Raw genomic sequence first — 19513 nt, forward strand, 5'->3', positions numbered from 1 at the left:
AAGCTTTGGGGGTGGGGGGGGAGGAGGCAGCAAAGCGAGGCAGGAAGGAGAGCGCGGCTTGGCTGGGTGAGCTTTGGCAGGGAATGAGAGCCACGAGGCGGGCGCTGCGGACGGAGGCGCTGCCCACCGAGCTTGCAGGCAGCCAGGCAGGCAGACGGCGAGAGCCCCGCGCTGGGCGGCCTCTCCTCGCCGCCGCCGCCCCGCCTCTCGCCGCCCGACTCGCCCGCCTCCCTCCAGGCAACATCTCGCGGCACACCAGGCAACATCTCGCGGCACACTAGTGTGCCGCGGAACAGTGGTTGGGAAACACTGCCCTAGCTGATGCACAGTACATCATAGCCATGTGGTCCTTGCCCAAGGAGCTTTAAACTACCATAAAATGACTATATGGAGGCAGGAGTAGTAAAGGGTCAGGGATTAAATAAAGAGTGTGGGTAGGATGGGGGGCAGCTTCTGGATCTGGGATGATCCACCACTGCTCTTGCCAGTGTCTATTGTCAGCCCCCATTGGGATCAACAACATAATAGAGAGACTTGGGGATGCCATGAGATGTCTCTGCACGTGACCTGCAGTGATTTCTGTACTATATCACTGAGTTTGACTAGACAACAGACAACACACAGAGATGGGCAAGGAGCCACAGCCAGGTGGATGATGCTTTGACGGAGAGATATAATGACACTGGACAACAGAATAGCCAGGTTTGGGGGCACAGCGTGTGAGCAAAGAAAAACAGAAGTGAATATATGTGCACTATGGTGTATCATGGGTGGAAATGAGGTGCTGTAGTCTTTTGAAGAGCAAGCTCAGGGATTTCCCTATGCAACCCAGTACCGTAACTTCCCCACCACAGCACCCAAATTTACTTGGAAGAGCCGGAAGGCATGGTCTTCATTCATAGCCACGTTCATCATCCTGAGCAAGTGCTGCACCTCCTTGAAATTCATACGTCCATCCTTGTCCTTATCAGCTTTCATGAACCAGTCACAGATCCATGTGCAGCCCAAGACATGGGTCAAGGAAAACAGTCTCATAGTGGCCGGGCAAAGCTAAGTCTTCAAAACTAGCCATAGCGTAAAAGTGTACTCTAGTGTTGCCCAGCCAAGATGCTTCGAGAAACCACCCTAGAATTTGGCAACCATTAACAATTGCATCTTGTTGAAATGCACCAACACGGGTTTAATTTTCATAAGACTAAGCCCTTCATTCAAAATGTTACCTATTTATTGGCCAGTTCATTTATGTATTATTCTCCATTTAAAATCACAGAGTAGTTCACAGCAGAAATCAATAAAATACAACAACTGACACCACCTTCCCCCGCCCATACATTCTATTCGGAATCTGTTATCTGCAGTTTTGCATGACTTCAAGTAGTGCTTATAAAAAGAGGAAGAGCCAGAACCAAAGCAGACTGGAACAATGGGCAGTTCAGGCAAGACATGGCTGGGTAGTAGTGAAGAAAGGTTGGTTCATTGCAGGGGGAGGGACACGGTGTGACTGCAGAAGTAATGAATTGATAGGGAAGAACCACAGAAGAGATAGTGGAGACAGCTGAAGCTGTGAAGGAAAGGAGAGAAAGAGATCTAAGTGTCAGCAATTGAACACAGGAAATTACCTTATCTCAGGTCAGACCTACTGGCCCTTTAGTTCAGGATCATTTACATGGGCTGACAGCAACTGTCCAGGATTTAAGGTAGGAGTATTTGCTAGCGCTACCTAGAGACACCAGAAATTGAACCCAGTATTTCTGTGTGCAAAGCTTGTGCTCTGCTACCAAGCTACAGTTAATATCAACCTCATATTTGATATGAATCCTGGGTAGTATCTCCAGCATTGGAGAACAAATACAAAGTTGAGCTCTTGAGGTTAGCTTTTACAGGCATGGAAATGGACAGTGAATAATTCAACATAAGGATATTGATCCATCTTCTCCTTCTGGTCCATGTTAGTGACAATCTCCACAAGGCGCCGCAGGCCTTGGATCCAGCACTGAGCTTCCTCCGCTGAGCTGGCAATTAGGTCTAGATTGTTACGGCGCCCGTGGAAGACGACCGTGAAGCAGCATTCGGCTGGGAACTCCTCCGCTAGACTTTGCAGGACCTCCGACTGGTGTCCCTCACGCACAGTCTCCACATCACTCACTGAGACTTGGGAGAGAGGGATAACCACCAAGAAACATCAGCCTTCATGCAAAGATTAGAGCTTAAGGTACAAAATTAGACCCTTGCTTCTTAGGTTGGGCCCCACACGAAACAGCATCAGCATCATTACCTAGCATTTATCTATTCACATATTCAGCTTATTTAATCTGTCTGTCTATTCACCCAACTCTTTACTAGAGGTTCTATCCAGAGCAGCACTACGTGAAGATGCCATCAGCCCAAGGATTTCAGCTTGTGCAGTGGAACCCTCTCCACTTCTTCTCCCCCTGTGCATGCTCCTTAATACGTTCTAGGGGTTTTCCCCAACCCTCTGGAACTGATTTTGTGGGGTGCAGGACCCACATTGGGGGAGCAATGGGGTGTGTCCTGTTGCACAAGTGGAAATCCTAGCACTGATGAGATACGGTAATGGGCTTAACCGTCCAGGGGTCCTCTACCTTTACCTTTACCTTAGTTGAACAAACCCGTAAGAGCATAGAAATCTGCCTTATACTGAGTCAGATCATTGATCCATTTAGGCCTGTATTGCCTATATTGGCTCGCCAGGATTTCAGACGGGGTCTTTTCTCAGTCCAATATAGAGATGCTGGGGATTGACCCTAGGATTTTCTGTGTCAAAGGCAGATTTTTCTGTCACTGAACTACAAGCCCTTCCTATCCTGTCTGTCCCAAGCTACTGTGCTTTCACAGAGTTTTGACCTCCGCAGATCACAGGGGAAGAGATGAAAAAGCATTTTATTGGATCAATTAATGTTGGGAAATAATGTACATCCAGCATAAACTGATGGCGGAAGACATCTCAAAGGCAGTTGTGGGCAAGATAGTTTCACCCAGTGGACCATTAGCCTGGAAAAGTTCCAGCAGCAGGGTGAGTGTTCACAGAATCTCTAAGAGAAAATTAAACATCTCTGTGGATGACAGAACGAAAACATCCAGTACTAGAACAGATTATGCAATAGACAGAGGGAAGATGCACAACTTCCAGCACTCAAGATGAATCCAAATATAGTATATTCTCTTCCAGCCAAACATATTTTAGTGACCAAGGTGGAAAATATAAATTGCACCACATGCATAAAAACTTCAATTAAATTAGCTGGCAATTTGATGTTCAATACCTGCTGCCTGAGGTCATCACCTCACTTATGTTTGTGACAGGATCAGTCCCACTTCAAGTGTCACCATATATGAAAGTCAGGCTCAGTACACCATGCCCAGTGCTCTTTTAGTTTTTAGACAGGCACATCTAAAATGCCTCTTGCAAGACATTCAGAACATAACATGCACATATGCAGATGCACACAAACATTTCCCTTTGTAGTCCACATTGTGATGATCTGTTGCTGGATATCGGATGATGACAGGGACTTGCAAGTAAGTATTGGCAGCAGCTGGATGGAGAAGAAGTGTGTGCGTTTTTGTGTGTGTAGTTGAGGTAACCGTAAACTAATTGGTGTGTTTACATCCACTTGCTTTGATGTATACTAAGTGGCTTGCGTCAATGCTATGCTTATCTGTGAACCTTGGGACGCTGGGCAGTAGCCCCTGAGAGGGGAGAAGCCTTGGATAGCTGCCACCCATGGCCTCACTGGCCAGATGTGATGGGAGCTTCTGAGTAAACTGGTGTATGCTGTTTTGTACATAAAGGATGTCTACATGTTTGCTTGGGTGCGGACAAGCCATTGCCTTGCTGCAGTGTCCATCCTACATCTGTAAAGGCTGGGAGACCTGGCAGGCTGATTTGCTGTAAGTCTACACCTTCTTTTAATAAAGCACTAGAACTGATAACTCTGGCGTTTTTTGACATCCTTCTTTGGTATCCCTGCAACCAACCACTCCCACAAGCTTTTCTTTCAGCTGGTGGATCAGGACAAGCAGTTCTTGCCAAGAGATTGAAGGTGGGCCTGAAGGTCAGATCCATTTGTATTGTTCCCAGAACATCCTGTTGGCACCCCGTGACATCAAGAGTCAGAGTTTTAACACCCCAGTCTGAAATTCAATCTAAATTTGCATTTAAATTAGCATTTATGTTATGGGCCTGTGCCCTGAATCTCTTAAATACCTGTTCCCCGGTGGAAGTCTGCTGCAGCCCAGCACTTTTTAAAAATCAAGCTAAGTAGTCCTTTGGCTTGGAATTGTGTGATTTTTGCATTCTGATCTCTTCCAATGACTGGTGTTGCCAGACTGTCATTAAACAGTTTCATGTGGGGGCTTCTGCAATCTGGACATGCTCCAACCCTTATGAAAGGATCCCCACATTGTGCTATATGCTTGCCTGAAAGTACAAACTCAAAGACAAGGTGACATGGAAACCAGCCTTGCTAACCACCATTCAGAGCAGGGAGTGGAACTCACAGGCAGACTTGGCTTTGCCAGACATCTTGGATTTGTACCAGACAGTCATGCAGTCATCTTGCAGCATGAAGTACCGGGGTTTCTTCCAGTTCTTGGACTTCACCTTGCGCATCATTGTCCCCTGTTGCATCTGCTCCAGGTTCTCATCCAGCTGAAGGCCTGAGCAGGAGATTGAGGGGACTGCATTTCACATCAGAAAGCGAGTGAGGGCCACCGCCCACCCAGGATGGGGAACACAAGGAATATTTGCTTGTGTTTAAGCATACAGATAAGGAACAGAAACTGACCCTATTGAGATGGGATGTCAAATTCAAGATAGAAAGACCCAGCTTCTGGAGGAAACATTATGCTCTGAATGAAACAGCCATTCCATAAGATCCTTCTAAGCAGCCTACCCCAACCTGGTTCTCTTTGGTTGTTGTTGGACTACAACTCCCATCATCCCTGTCCATTGGAGATGGAGTCCAGCAAGATCTGGAAGGCACCAGGTTGGGAAAGGCTGCTGTAGGGCAAACATATTGATTCTACATTCAGATCTCCTTTTGCTTCCAGCAACAGTAGTCACATCCTGCCAGGTCCCCTATATTTCTCCCTTGGACTTAGAGGGTGTGTGGGATGTATTATTACTAGAGCAGTCAAGTACAACATTTTCCTTTTGTCTAGAATGGACACACAGAGGGATGTGGCTCCAGACAGGGAGGACTTCCTGTCAAACCTGCTATGGAGCTTCCTCCCCCTGTGTGTGGCCAGGTAGATGGGTGTGAGTGACCCTAGCTGACCAGATAAAAGGGCTGGTCATGCAACCATCTCACTATTACCCTCTTACTCTTGCTGGCTCTTAGCCAGCACATGGCTCAACCCACATAGGATGGAGCCTACAAGCAGAAAGTCTAAGATGTAGCTCAGACTTCTTTTCACTGTAACCACAGGATACAGCCTGCCTTCACATTACTACTGTGAACTGAATGTGAGTAAAACTTTATTCTTACTTTTGCGTTATTATTATTTTAAGAGGGAGATAAAGGGGAAACTTACCAGGAACAATCCAGACTGGATTGCTTAATTAAAGGATTCTAACGAATCATCAACTTGCTTCTGATAAGTCGCAAAAGGAATGTTGCTCTGCTGTTGACTCACTAGCGTGAGTGAGGAGGGATAATATCAAAACAATATATTCTCTCCTACCTTACTTAACATTCCCACAGGGAGAGGATGAGCAAGTGAACAAGCACCACTGATGGCTGCAAGGGCTGTCACTTGGGAAAGATCTGCAGATGGCATTTTGCCGAAGGCCACCCAAAACCTGGAGGTAGCAATCTAGAGGTTCCCTGGAGACTCAAGAGAATACTCACGGACACTGTAGAGAACTGAAGTCATGGTCCTTCTTCCCGTGGGTTGGCACAACAATCACCTAGAACACAGGAGAGTCAATTGGTTTCAGAATTGCCATATCCCGTAATTTGACCTAGCATTTTCTGAAGACTCAGTATCTGATTTATTTTCTGATGTTTTGCATAAGCAATTCTAGTCCCACAATCATACAGAAGTGCCTTTTTATCCTTAATCGCCTTATCAGTCCTTTGATAGAAGTCACAAAAATATCTTAAGGTAAAGAAATTATATCTGGTAAAAAAAGGGGGGGTTTATTTGTTGCTGCTGCTGGGATTTATTTCCACAACCTCTTAGCATTACCATTAGCAGTGATAAAAATATATATTCTCTCTTCATAGCACTTCAGGAAAATATCAGAATAAGCACCCTCATTTTGATGCAGTTTTCTCTCAGACATGGAGCCGCTGCGTACTTATCTGTGTGGTTCCACATATGTTTTCATATTTGCAATGATGTATCTTTTAGAAAATTTCCATTAAATTTCATGGTACATCCTGGTTGATCTGTCTTAATGCTCAATGCAATACAAAAAAATCTGGGATAATGATTTCTTAGGTTTGTCCACTAAGACTTGTTCTAACTGGGTCAGTGATCAAAGGTTTCTTTACTTTGCTAACCTATTAATACAAAAAGTGCCTGGTTTCAAAATACTGAGAGAGGGAGAGAGAGAGACAGGCCAAAGCACCACCAGTGACCAGTCAGATTGGAAGCCCACAAGCAGGAACTTCCCCTCCACCCACCAAGTTTTTATTAGGACTGCAGCACACAAAGAGAGAAGGTTTAACCTTTTCCTCCACAGCTACAATTTTAATTAAAATAGCTCCCAACCACAGCAATTAGCTTTTTTGGGGGGAGGGAGGGAGGAATTTGCTTCAGCGGCGACTTCTGTCTGGATCTCAGCTGGGAAACAAAACCAGCTCTCTTTCAATGCAGAAAACCTTCCCAACCCTATCAGATACAGAGATTTTTACTGGCCACTGGCCACTAGATGAATGGCCTGCTTTAACATCTGTCGTTTTAAAAATGGGCAGCACATTTACCTATTTAACCCCCTTCAAACTCTAAAGCAATTTAGAGAAGGAGAAGACTATTCTTTTTACAAAGGCTTTCTTTTTTGCAAATTCCAAACAGGTGGCTATGCTAGTCTGAGTGCAGCAAAATAAGAGTCTTGTGGCAGCTTAAAGACTAACACATTTATAATGGCATAAGCTCTTGTGGACCACAGTCTACTTCCATCACATGCATCCATGAAAGCTCATGCCATAACTCTTCTTTCTTTCTTTCTTTCTTTCTTTCTTTCTTTCTTTCTTTCTTTCTTTCTTTCCTCTGTCTATGTCTCAGTCTCTGTCTCAAAAAATGCACTTCTCAGTCCCCCAAGCGACAGAATGTTCCAGGACAGTCTTTCATGGGGTCTGTTTCCATGTGAGGAGTGAATAACTGGCAAACATGCAAGGAATACTAATTCCCAGAACAGCACCAGTCCACCAAAGCAACAGGATCTGCCCAAAATTACTCCATAAGAGCTAGTGGCAAAATCCTTTTTCTCTTGCTAAATACAAAGCTGAAAAAAAAATTTTTTTTCAGGCCCTACAGAGCAAAACATAACCCAAATCCCTGTAGCTGGAAGTAGTCACCAGCCATCAAGGGCCATTGAAGTAAGTTCTTTCCGCCATCAAACACTACAACAGCCTAGAGTGGAAAAAACCACCAGTTATGCATATGTAAAGAGTTCATTTGAGAAGCTGAAAGGTACTTCAAACAAAGGATAGTGTCTAGAGAGGGCACACATTTGAGCAATCTTAACAGTTGCCTGGGATGTAGGGAAGGAGATGATCCAAGGAATACATGAAAGCAAATTTTCCATCAAAACAGTGATCTGGGAAAACCAAATGCTTTACCCTGGAGTTGGGGGTGGAAAGAAAATAAAATTCTTCAGCTGCTGAATACATAACAGAGAGCAATGGGGAAGGATCTCAATCATGGCAGAAAACTCTGGTTATTTGCTTTTCCTATATAATTTAGCAAAGTGCATGTCCAATCATTCCAATAATGTACCACTTCATTAAATTAGTCTGAGGAACAGGCTTCCTGCAGTATCTTTCATTAAGGTAATCAAAGAACTGCAGCATCAAAAATACTAGCTGTGTTAGTTTGGTAGAGCACAAACAGCAAAGTGTTTTGTGGCTCCTTCAAGGCCAACACATTTACTAGCTTTTGTGCAGCAGAGTCTGCTTTTGTCAGAAGCCTGAAGGGTAATCCTGAGACGTAAGACCACCCTGTGACCTCTGGAACTGGCCTGAGACCTCTAGGTATAGGGCGGTATATAAATTCAATAAATCATCATCATCATCCTGAATTAGCAAGCGTACTCTGGGACAAAGAGATGTACAGGAGTGAGTTCAGACAGAAGTGAAATGCAAAAAGAACAGGCAGTAATGTTTACCTGAAAGCAAGATAGTTACAGTGTCCAATTAACAAGGCAGTACTGGTAGTAAGACTAATGTTTTGTCATTGATAAGCTAATGAACCCATGTAGTGTGATGTCAAAACAAAATCAAGCCTACAATCTGGATTCAAGCCGCACGTGGCTTGAATTAATTGCCTGATAAATTGTAATTCAGCAGTTTCCTGGCAGAATTTCGTTTTGAAGTCCATATTCAGACTTCATCCCAGCTTGATGCCGCTTTTGCTTATTATTGGCATTTCAGGAAAGGATGAGAAGTGGGCAGGGGACTGTGTCTCTGGAAATAAATTTGACCCTTGGTGGTGACCCCTCTTTAAATGCTGAACCTTTCTCCTCCTAATGTACCTAGGAGGGGTTTTTTTTGTATCCTCTCAAAAATGGACTCTTAGGCAAACAAGGTGCACTGGGGTATCAAAATTATGGGTGTGCATTTAATGGAATGAAGCAGCTGACTTCTGGGAAGAGGTAAAAGTCTGTAGAACATGCAGTCCTTTCCCCTGCATGACGGCAAAAGGCAAGTGAAATGCTTTGCCATGAGAAATCATCATCTCCATGCATAAGCTCATTCTTTCCCATTGCAAAGCCAATTTGTCTTCCCCACGGAGATGGCTATCCAGAGAGAAAGGACAGAAAAGGATATGAACCTTGAACATGCGATCTTTGTGCAATGTGACAGCTGTGAGCTGACGCTGACCTTGAAACAGCTCAAGCAACAAATTATAGACCATGTCATGAATTGCAAGTAGCACCCTAGGAGCACACTGGCCGACAAAAGTAGGTTAAATTAATGTTAGTTTCTCTTATTTTCCTTGCCTTGTCCAAGGTACTACATGGAGATGGCGGAAATGACTGGCAGAATCCAAGACCAGGGAGAAGAGCTTGTGGAAGAAGATTGGAGGAAATTTAAAATTTATTTACAGAAACATTGTAAAAATTTTGAATTCTGATGACGTTGAAATGAACTGAAGGGGTTCTAGCAACAAGGTAAAATGTAAGATGGGATTGATAATAGATAAGCTAAATTGGATATGAATTTGCTGAACCAATTTTTAAAAGGGATACAAAAAAGGGAGGCGTGAGGAAGTCGGGAAAATAAGTTAACTAAAGATGAGAAGGAAAAAAAAGAGGGAGTTTTGTTTTCTTTTATATGTGTTTTTTCTTTTTCTTTTTTGCGTTTAATGTCTGTATTTTTGTATTTTGTAATTTTGTATTTTTCTGTTTTTGTATTTTTCTGAACTTTTCTATTGATAAAACTTAATAAAATATTATAAAAAAACAAGGTGCTTTCTAATCATTACTCTTAATAATTTACATAACACTTTTCATGTACAAAAGTGTGCCACAGTATTTTAAATTTATTGGTTCTCTCCTCCCCCAGTAATTTGAACCTGATAATAATGATAATGATAGTAAGAGGTATTATCTGAAAGAGCATCCCACTTATTGACTGGGACCAGTGCTTTAAAAAATAAAAAAATAAAATTAAATAGCCTATCCATGAGAGCTAGTGGGGTATAGTGGTTACAGTCTCAGATTTAGGTGGCGGAAACCTGAGTTGACCTTGGGCCAATCTGTGACCTTGGGCCAATCTGTCTCTCAGCCTAGCCTAAGCTCACAAGGTTGTCGTGAGAATAAATGTGGTTTGGGGTGAGGGGAGAGAGAGCAGTGTATACTGCCTCTTAGCTCTTTGAAGGAAGGAAATAATGTTTAAAATCTGATACGTAGAACCCATTTCCACACACTCCTTTTTAAAAATCACATCTCTTTGATAGGGAAAAGGTTTCCCACCATGTGCTAAGCCAGGGTAGCCAATGTGATACCTCTCCAGGTGTTATCGAACCACAACTCCCACTATCTCTATTCTTCGGCCAGACTGGCTGAGGCTTATGGAAATTGTAGTCCCCAACACCTAGAGAGCATCACACCTAACAGCAGCAACATCTGCAGAGCACTACCACTGTTCTAAGCCTTCCATTGGTAACACATAACAGACAGGATGATACTTTTAAGGAACCAGGATATCTGTGCCACTATTCAGCTTTTCTTACAAATCTGGCTAGATGTAGCCTCATGCAGAAGACTCATACAGTAGATTGTTCACCCTCTCTCTCTCTTTTGGAAAGCAAATAAAATAAAACTTAAGAACAGGCACACAAAGGGGAACAGGTCCAGATGGAAGGGAGAGAGTTCTGTTGCAAATGACATCACAGACAATGTCACAGGGATGTCCATAACACTCACATAACAACATTCCACGCAGCAATAGCATCAGACAAGCTATGAGGGTTTGAGGGGGATAACCATGTACACACTGCATTGAACTCCTTGGAGAAGAGGTATAAATGTAATAACAAATGCACTGCATTTTCTCAGGCACAAAGCAGCACACTTCAGATGCTCAGGAATACAATGTAACACCACACACAAGCACTACCTTTAGAGCAGATATGTAGATTGTGTGCTAGATTTGGGAAGCACATATCTTAAACTGCATAAAAATGATTGTGCAGAAGATCCTGAGGAATAAGTATTTCTTCCAAAGCCACTGCATAACTCTGTGTCTGTGGATTCCAGGATTCAGCACTCTGCATAAAAGTGCAAAGGAGCCCCACTTTTACTATATTCATTCTTCCATTGTGACCTCTGGAAATTGTCACACCATGGTGTTGTTTTCCTCCAGAAGAAATCGCCTTGCTTGAAAAACCTATTGGGCTGAATGCAATATACCTTATCTGGAAATAATGGCTCATGTGCAGCAAAGGTTAAAGGTAAAGGGATCCCTGACCATTAGGTCCAGTCACAGATGACTCTGGGGTTGCGGCTCTCATCTCACTTTATTGGCCGAGGGAGCCTTTGCACAGCTTCCGGGTCATGTGGCCAGCATGACTAAGCCGCTTCTGGCGAACCAGAACAGTGCATGGAAACACCGTTTACCTTCCCGCCAGATACCTATTTATCTACTTGCACTTTGACATGCTTTCGAACTGCTAGGTTGGCAGGAGCAGGGACCAAGCAATGAGAGCTCACTCCGTTGCGGGGATTCGAACCACCGACCTTCTGATCAGCAAGCCCCAGGCTCTGTGGTTTAGACCACAGCACCACCACTAAATCTTGTTGGAGTCAATGAAATAAGTTAATCCTAGCTCTGTACCTGGGACACTGGGATGTCTACAGGTATATGCATAGTCAGTTATCAGTGTTCACCATCCATCAAGGATAGAAACCTCCACCCAAATTATGCATCGGAAAATGCCTTTGTACCCTACTATCCATGGCATGCAAACTTCCATTCAGCAAAAGCTCAAAATACCTTCCTCTCTCCCCCTCCCTCTGTCCCAAGAAATGCTCTTCCTTAGATGATCAAACCTTTAAGAGTTTTCTCCTCTAAGCTGTCAGTGTCTAGATTCAGATTGCTCCATGCTATTTATGTCTATAAACAATCCTCCTCTCTTTATAATAAACCACATATTCTTCAAATCCAACATCAGGTTTATTCCTAACTCACCCTTGTATAAGTTGTCCCATGATATGCTGTGACTCAAACTAGCTAAAAACCCAAACATGTGTTCCTGCTGCGCACATGTAATCACAGACATGTGTGGACGAGGACATGCAGTAACAATCCAGGTTTATACCACAGTTTATTTCACACTGTCATCAGTAATGGATATTCCTAGGATCTGGACCTCAGTTGCCTGTGATATGGAAGTGATTGATGAAAATGGAATTCTATTACAGCCCAGAGCTGATAAACATTTCATCTGCAGTACTCAGAATAATAGCCATTAGAGGATTCCAAAACCGTAATGCTCCTGGCAAGACTATGTATATGCTGAGCTTCTTGGATAGTAGCCATTTGATAACCGTATGTTCTTTACATTCATCTGGTCTGGGGGGGTTTAACCTTGCAGTCACCAATGGTCTTTACCATTACTGTAAATGTCATTACAACAACTGTTAAGGAGCTTCTAAGGACAAATGTTTTAGTTGCTTAAACCCTGCATCTTATCATCACGCACCACACCATTTGTAAAGGAACAAGGTTGCTAGAGATGGAAGAATATTCAGGAAAATCCTAGGGGCTTTTTAAAAATCAAAGGGATCTGTTGTCCCTCTTAAAAACAAAAAAATCTGATCCAGCAAGTGAGTGAGTGCTTCCTTCCACCACCAAATGTTTCTCAGGCTTACACTTGTATTTGTTTAATTGTGAAATGAATGTGTTAAATCCATGAAAAGCACATTCATTTAAGCTACATTTCATTATCACGTTGTTTTTTAAGTGGATACATTTGCAACTCTCTGACACCACAATCCTGTAAGACGTTTCGGTGGTTCAGAAGCTCCTCAGTTCTGTGGGATTTAAGCATAACGGCACTCTCGATCCACAACAGATCTGTAGAATATTGCTGTGTGTTTTCATCTGTTTTCAGATTTTTACTGGTTTTTATTTTTATTTTAAATAGTTTTATGCTTTTAATTTATTGTTTTATTTGCTTTGTAAACTGCTTTGAGGTTTGTTTGTTTGTTTTTACAATAAAGCAGTGTATATATTTTATGAAATGAATGAATTAACTCTCTCGGAATATTAGACATATATAAAAATGTATGGTTATTAAGATCCACTACCAGACCCACTGCTACTGTGTTTACTGGAGTAATAGGGCTCCCGTGCCTTTAACAGTTGCTTGGATAAATGGATTTTACTATCATTTCACAGTGCTGCATGAGCAAGGAGGACTGCACTTGCCAAAAATTCCTTCTAAAATGCAACGCGTGAAGGTACAGGAGCCCTGTGCTCCTTTTGCATCTCATCAGCCCAGCGGCATTCCACATCCAATCCAGGCAAAGCAGTCCGTCTTGCCTAGGCAACCTGGAGGGAATCGGACTAGAAAGTTGACTCAGCTTTTTCATGCATTAGCAGCAAGCTCACCAATTACACGTCCAAGTCTGGTTCTTGGAAGTTCTGATGCTCTTAGTTTTGCACCATTCAGTCCCTTTTCAAACCCCTGAGCTCTCTCTCCAGCTCTTCTCAATCTAATCACCTCCCTTGTGCAGTTTATTGATGCATCATTCATGTTACTAAGCATGTGGTTATGTTGCCTAAGGCTTCTCTGTGCCATTTGCATGTGGGTTTTCCCCAAGTGCGTTCTCTTGCACACTGACACTTGCTATCAGGAATGGGCTGCTTTGCTGTGAGACAGAAGCTGACACACACACAGTAGTGGGCCTTAGGGCATAGTGCTGTGATATCCAAAATAGCTAGTGGGGGATGAAAACCTTTGTGAAGATGGAAGAAGTCTAAAGAGATTAACGCTGAAAAGATGGTGAATCCCAGCCTTTACCCTGAGGCCAACATAGTGTGATTTCTGAACAAGACAGCTTTATTAGTGTAAGGTTTCAGTTTTTTACCCTGGTCAGGGATCTGGCATGTGTATATTTTTGTCAGTGTAGACAATACTGAGTTAGATGAAACAATGGTCTGATTCAGTGTAAGGTGCTAAGGAGGCTTCCTAGTGTGGTGCCCCATTGCTGGTGTTGAACTGAGATTCAAATGCCACTCTCATCAGCTTCTGTACGTGAAACAGGAGGTGCTACAGTGGTACCTTGGGTTAAGAACTTTATTTGTTCTGCATGTCTGTTCTTAACCTGAAACTGTTCTTAACCTGAGGTACCACTTTAGCTAATGGGGCCTCCCGCTGCCGCCGGAGCCCGATTTCTGTTCTCATCCTGAAGCAAAGTTCTTAACCCGAGGTACTATTTCTGGGTTAGCGGAGTCTGTAACCTGAAGTGTATGTAACCCGAGGTACCACTGCACCTTGTTCTTGCCTCAGGCAGCAAAATGCCTTGGGTTGGGTCAGCTTGCCAGGGATGCTCCCTGTTATCTGGTACCTGTTCCTGGTACAACAGTGAGACTATTTTGTCTCTAACTTTACATTTGGGGAGATGTTGGAGATACTTTTTAGATGTTGTTAGTTTGTACCCATAGGCACTAGAGTGGTCTTGCCTCCCTCTCCCTGTTCTCTGCAAATAAAATGGGAAGCAGGGGAGCCCATCTCTAGTGAAGGTTGGTGGGGGGGGGGAACCTTTGGCTCTCCAATTGTTGCTGATCTAGGACTCCCATCCGCCATAGCAAGAATGGCTAATGGCCAGGGATGGTGGGAAATGTATTTCAGAAACAATTGGAGGGCCAAATGTTCCCCACACCAGTTCTCGTGCATGTACATGGGCATAAGCAGGAAAATGCTTCCATTTCCTCTCTCCCCCAATAACCAAAGCTCAAAAATGTTTCTGAATATGTCTAAGTATTATTACAGTGGCCATTTTGCAGCGATTACAGTGTAATCAACGCAACCATTGTAAGAGCAAACTATTAAACATTCCTAAGGGGATGATCAGTATATTAACATGCTCTGCTTCAGAATTTATTGCAGGACAAAAATAGCAGCTATTGTGGAATAAACAAATACAAGATTTAACAGCTAGCAAAAGAGTCTGCAGCAATACATAATGACTGGAGTGCAGGGAATTGTTAGGCTGATACGGTCATATAAGTAGCTGTAATCAGTGCTTTTTTTCAGCCGGAACTTGCTGGCACCTCTCAGGTGGATGCTATTGCTGTTATAAGAGTACAAGGGACATGTTAATGGTGAGTTCCAGTACCTGTTTTTCTAGAAAAATAGCATGGGGTGTAATAAATGTGCAAGTATCTAGAACTGGAATGAGTAACCTGTGGCCCTGAGGATGTTGTTGGAGTATACTGATTTTGTTTGTGACACTGATCCCAGCCGGTGTACGAGCCACACCTGCAAAGGAAGAATTAGGAGCTCACTTTAAACTCCCCAACTGTTCCTTTGTAGCCACATCCTTATGACAACATCACACATGACATCAGGTATGGAGCAGGTGGTTGTGGTTTGGGGAAAACAGCCTTGTGGACCAAATTGGGACTAGTGCTGGGCCAACTTAGAATCATAGGCTAGAGATTCCCTACTATTGGACTATAAGGTTCATCATCTTCAACAGGTTATCATTCTCTTGTTTAAAACATAAGGAAACCCACACTGGACCTGATTCAAGCTTCACCTAGGTCACATTCACACCATACATATGAAGTACTATGATACCACTTTAAACAGTCACAGCTTCCCCCAAAGAACCTTGGGAGCTGTAGTTTATTAAGGATGCTGAGAGCAGTTAGGAGACATTTATTCCACTCACAGAGCAACAATTCCCAGAGTTCTCTGGTAAGAAGGATTGACTGTTAGAAACAGAATCCAGTGACCCTTTGCTGTTCTGAAATTGCACAGTAACTTTGGACCTCATAGCTGAAGGGCTCTTTTAGATGTCAAATGTGGTGATCCACGTCAAAATGTGGCAAGCCATTTTGACATTTCCCCAGAGTGGTTTGAGAGGGCAGTAAGGTGTACTGCAGTGAAATAGTAGAATTATCTGTACATGCCAGGCAAGAGAGGGGTGGGAAGGAAGGAAGGAAGGAAGGAAGGAAGGAAGGAAGGAAGGAAGGAAGGAAGGAATTATCTATTTTTTGTGATGAAAGAGACAACAAAATTATTAAATACAGTGTCCCAAAACAAATTGAGCTGCCTTGCAGGATTCGCTTTGGGACACCAAGTTTGCCTTGTCTCAGATGTGCCTTGCTTCAGGCTTTCCCTGAAGCTGAAAGCAACTTATCCTGGATTGAACTCCAGGGCTTATATTTAATTCCTCTGAGGTCTGGCACAGTAATGCAATCTCCTGTCTCAATCCTGCAGGAGCGAGCAACACACCTCCTCCCCTTTGCATACACAAGAAAGGAAGGGGGACTCATCATTTGATTTCACATGCTGGGCTGCATGGATTGTGAAAGCAGGAGGCCCAGGGTGCCTAGACACACAGGCATATTAACAGCACGTACTACTGCCTCAGTATAAAGCAAAAAAGCAGGCTGTGCTTCTTGATCTTTTTATGGAGAGAGAACAGCTTCTCCCAGGGCTGGGTCAAGACATTCCACTGCCTGAGGCAAAGGGTGAGATGGCAGCCTCTTCCACAGTGGCGTAGCGTGGGGGGTGCAGGGGGGGCCGGCCGCACCGGGCGCAACATCTGGGGGTTAGGGTTAGGGGGCGCAAATTACTTGCCTTGCCCCGGGTGCTGACAACCCACGCTACGCCACTGCTCTTCCATTCCATTGACAGAAGCTGACCAGACTGGGAGTTGAATCTCATGTCAGCACTGGTGATGGGCCATCCTCCACTGCATCTAAGGGCATCAGGCTTGCCTAAAGGGTGCACAGATAGACCAGTCCTCCAGCACCTCACTGCACACCAGCATTTGCCATATGAAATGGCAGCCTCACTCTACCTAATGGTAGCGCCGGCCCCAACATCTCCTATCTTCTGCCTTTTTGCTGTTTAGCTTAACATCCTATCTGATGAAGACTTGTGATGAACCCCGAGGCCTGCTAGTTATTTTGTTAACAGCTTCCAAAAGCAGAGTCTGTCAGGATTGTATATTTTCAAGGGATCCTTCTGAGGATTAATAGTTTGATGCAGCAAAAGCAACAGTCTTGTAGCATCTGAAAGACTAATGCATTTATTCTGACAGAAGCACTTGTGGACTAGATATAACACATTTGCTTAAGTCACAATAAACTGACTAGCTTTTCAGGTACAGCAAGATTGTTGCTGTTGTTTTTTGTGATGTTTTAGTTGGTTTCAAGTGACGCTAGCAGGAAGCAAAGATGGACATTGGGTGAATGCATAGTAATATTGTCATTTAAAAGCAACAACCAACATTTCAATATTTTGTGTATGCCAATAGGAGTATAAATGAAGAACACATGTCACCTGGAGGCTCTTTGCAAGAGGGGATCTAGGGGCTTGCCTAATAGAACAGCCTCGCAATAACCTCATGCCCAGTTTTGCAAGATCTTCAAGTAGTGATGAAATTGTTCCCTTGCCTTAACAGCTGTAGCTGTGCGTGATCCACAGTGGAACTCCGGTACACCCAAAACAAGAACTTTTAGTACCAGAGACAGAAAGAGATGGAAAAGTGCTCAGGGGCGTTTTGGTGTTCCTTACAACCTTATTCTGCTGTCACTCTGACCATAAACCTCTGTTTCTAAACAGATGCCAGAAAAATCTGCTTTTGGATCAGGGTTCAGATCCTACCTCTTGACAACTCACTGGCATGTCATTACACAATCTTAATCTCTCAGAGTTGCTGCTAGGATGCAAACTTACTAGGAAGTAGATCCTACTTAAATCAATGAGACTTACTTCTGAGTAAGCATAGAAAAAGTCATCTTGAAATCTGAAAGACTGTAAAGCACTTTGTACATTAAAAGAAAGCAAAAGTACCCTTGGCTTCAGTGGTCTCCACACCCCACCCTTCTTTCCCAAAGTATTTTCTTGCCTCTTTTTAAAGCTTTTTCAAGCTCCATCTTATCCCCTCACATTTTTCTTCTTGAGGAAAATCTAGCCATTCTCATTTCATTTCTCACAGCTCCCATCCCTCAGACTCATTATATTTCCCCATCCTAATTCCTTCCTGCTTTTATTTATTATTCACAGATATGACAAAAGCCAGGAGGAAGATTTACTGACCCTTAAGTGGCAGCCAGCAGAACAAACTGCAGCATTTAAAAAATATCAGCTTTTCTTTATAAAACTCTCAGGGATTTAATCTCTCCCCTGAAACATTTGCCCTTTCCAAGGCAGCTTTCCAGGGATGGGGACTCAGGCTCATTTCTGAATTTAGTGGAACGCCATACAAATGCATGCATGAACCCCCAGAATCAAAAATGCACATCGGAACAAAAGCAGAGTTGAGGCGGCAAATGCCTTCTCAAAGGCTTTGCTACCGTATGCGTCTTGTGGCTGTCAAGTGCCGTGATCAGCAATTAATTTAATTTGCTCTGTCCCCTTGCGGCTTGCTTCAGTGCTTCACCCTGTTTCATGTCCTGGTACCCAGATGTTTGGGATTTTCTTATAATAAACAACCCACCACTGCCTGATGCAAAATAGCTTCGGCTTTGTTCTGTCCAGTTTTGCCTTCAACAGTCAAGAATCCAAGAAAGAAAGAAAGTTAATTCTAACTACTACATTTGAGCACAGATGCTCGACATCCTGCCTCACATCAAACACTGAACATCACCCACACATGCTCCAAGTGAACATGCACACATTTCTCATCTCCATGCAAGCCCTCGGTGAGCTTTAGAGCTCACATCCAGAGTGACACCTATTCACATGCGTGCTCGTGAGCTCACATCTGATCAATAACTCACTCCACTCAAGGCTTTCATTTATCAGAACCCATTTTCTGGACTATCTGTGCCTCAGCCTCAGCCAGGGAATGGGAGAAAACAGCCATACCTCTGAACCCACACAGAGTGCCTTTTCCTTGCCACCAAGTAACCACAACAAAATCCTGTGCATCCTGAGTTAGGCTTGAAGCTGTCCATGGTAGATGGTGTCATTTCTGTGCACACCAGAGTAACATTGTCTCTCATTTTAAAAATATAGCACACACTCGTGGCTTGTCTCTGAGTGCTTGTTCCTCCTTCCCTCGCTGCCTCTCTGTTTCCAGTGAGCACTGCAGCAAAATGTCCCAGTTTCCCCTAGTTGCACCAAGTCCTTGCAATTCAGCTCTCTTACCAGTAGACAGAAGATCCCTGGGTTGGAACAAGGGCCCTGTTTCAAAGTGTCTCCAGGTCTTGGAGTGGCATGGCAGCGGCGGCGGAGGCAGATGCTGCTCCGGGTTCCCCGACTACTCTGCCTTACCACCTCATGCTGTTGGCACACAGGACTGCTACTGACGCAGCAGCTGAGCTTGCACGAAGGAAAAGGAAAAATGATCTCACAGCAGTCCAGCCCTGCCCAGTGCTTTGCCTCCTCACTTAAAGGCACAGAGCTAGAGGCTTACTTGTCACCCCGCCACCTGGCAAAGCTGATCAGTCTTGGCTCAGAGTTGGAGGAGACAAAAATAGCCGCTCTGACAGTTACAGCATTTGGATGAATACATATAACTATGCATAAATATCCATACCTATGTATAAATATCTATACATACGGATGCATCTAATCAGGCAGGTGTTCAGTCCAGTTTGGGGCACCTCCAGAGTGCCACTGTTTTATGGGA

At 43.8% G+C, this 19513-nt stretch overlaps 1 protein-coding gene across 1 annotated transcript in view; it reads right to left on the reverse strand.

Annotated features, from left to right (window-relative positions):
• PLCD4 (phospholipase C delta 4) overlaps positions 1-19209 on the reverse strand; it is a 31172-nt gene extending 11963 nt beyond the window's left edge. Inside the window, exons 1-5 of the mRNA XM_081213302.1 lie at positions 19030-19209; positions 5874-5932; positions 4522-4680; positions 1921-2151; positions 868-995 (exon numbers count right to left, since the gene is read on the reverse strand). Coding sequence (XP_081069428.1) covers positions 868-995; positions 1921-2151; positions 4522-4680; positions 5874-5898 — 543 coding nt within the window. The 5' untranslated portion in view covers positions 5899-5932; positions 19030-19209. The remainder of the gene's footprint in view (positions 1-867; positions 996-1920; positions 2152-4521; positions 4681-5873; positions 5933-19029) is intronic.
• Between the last annotated feature and the right edge of the window lie 304 nt (positions 19210-19513).

The sequence above is a fragment of the Podarcis bocagei genome, assembly GCF_964188305.1.
Source record: "Podarcis bocagei genome assembly, chromosome: 1".
Classification (NCBI taxonomy): domain Eukaryota; kingdom Metazoa; phylum Chordata; class Lepidosauria; order Squamata; family Lacertidae; genus Podarcis; species Podarcis bocagei.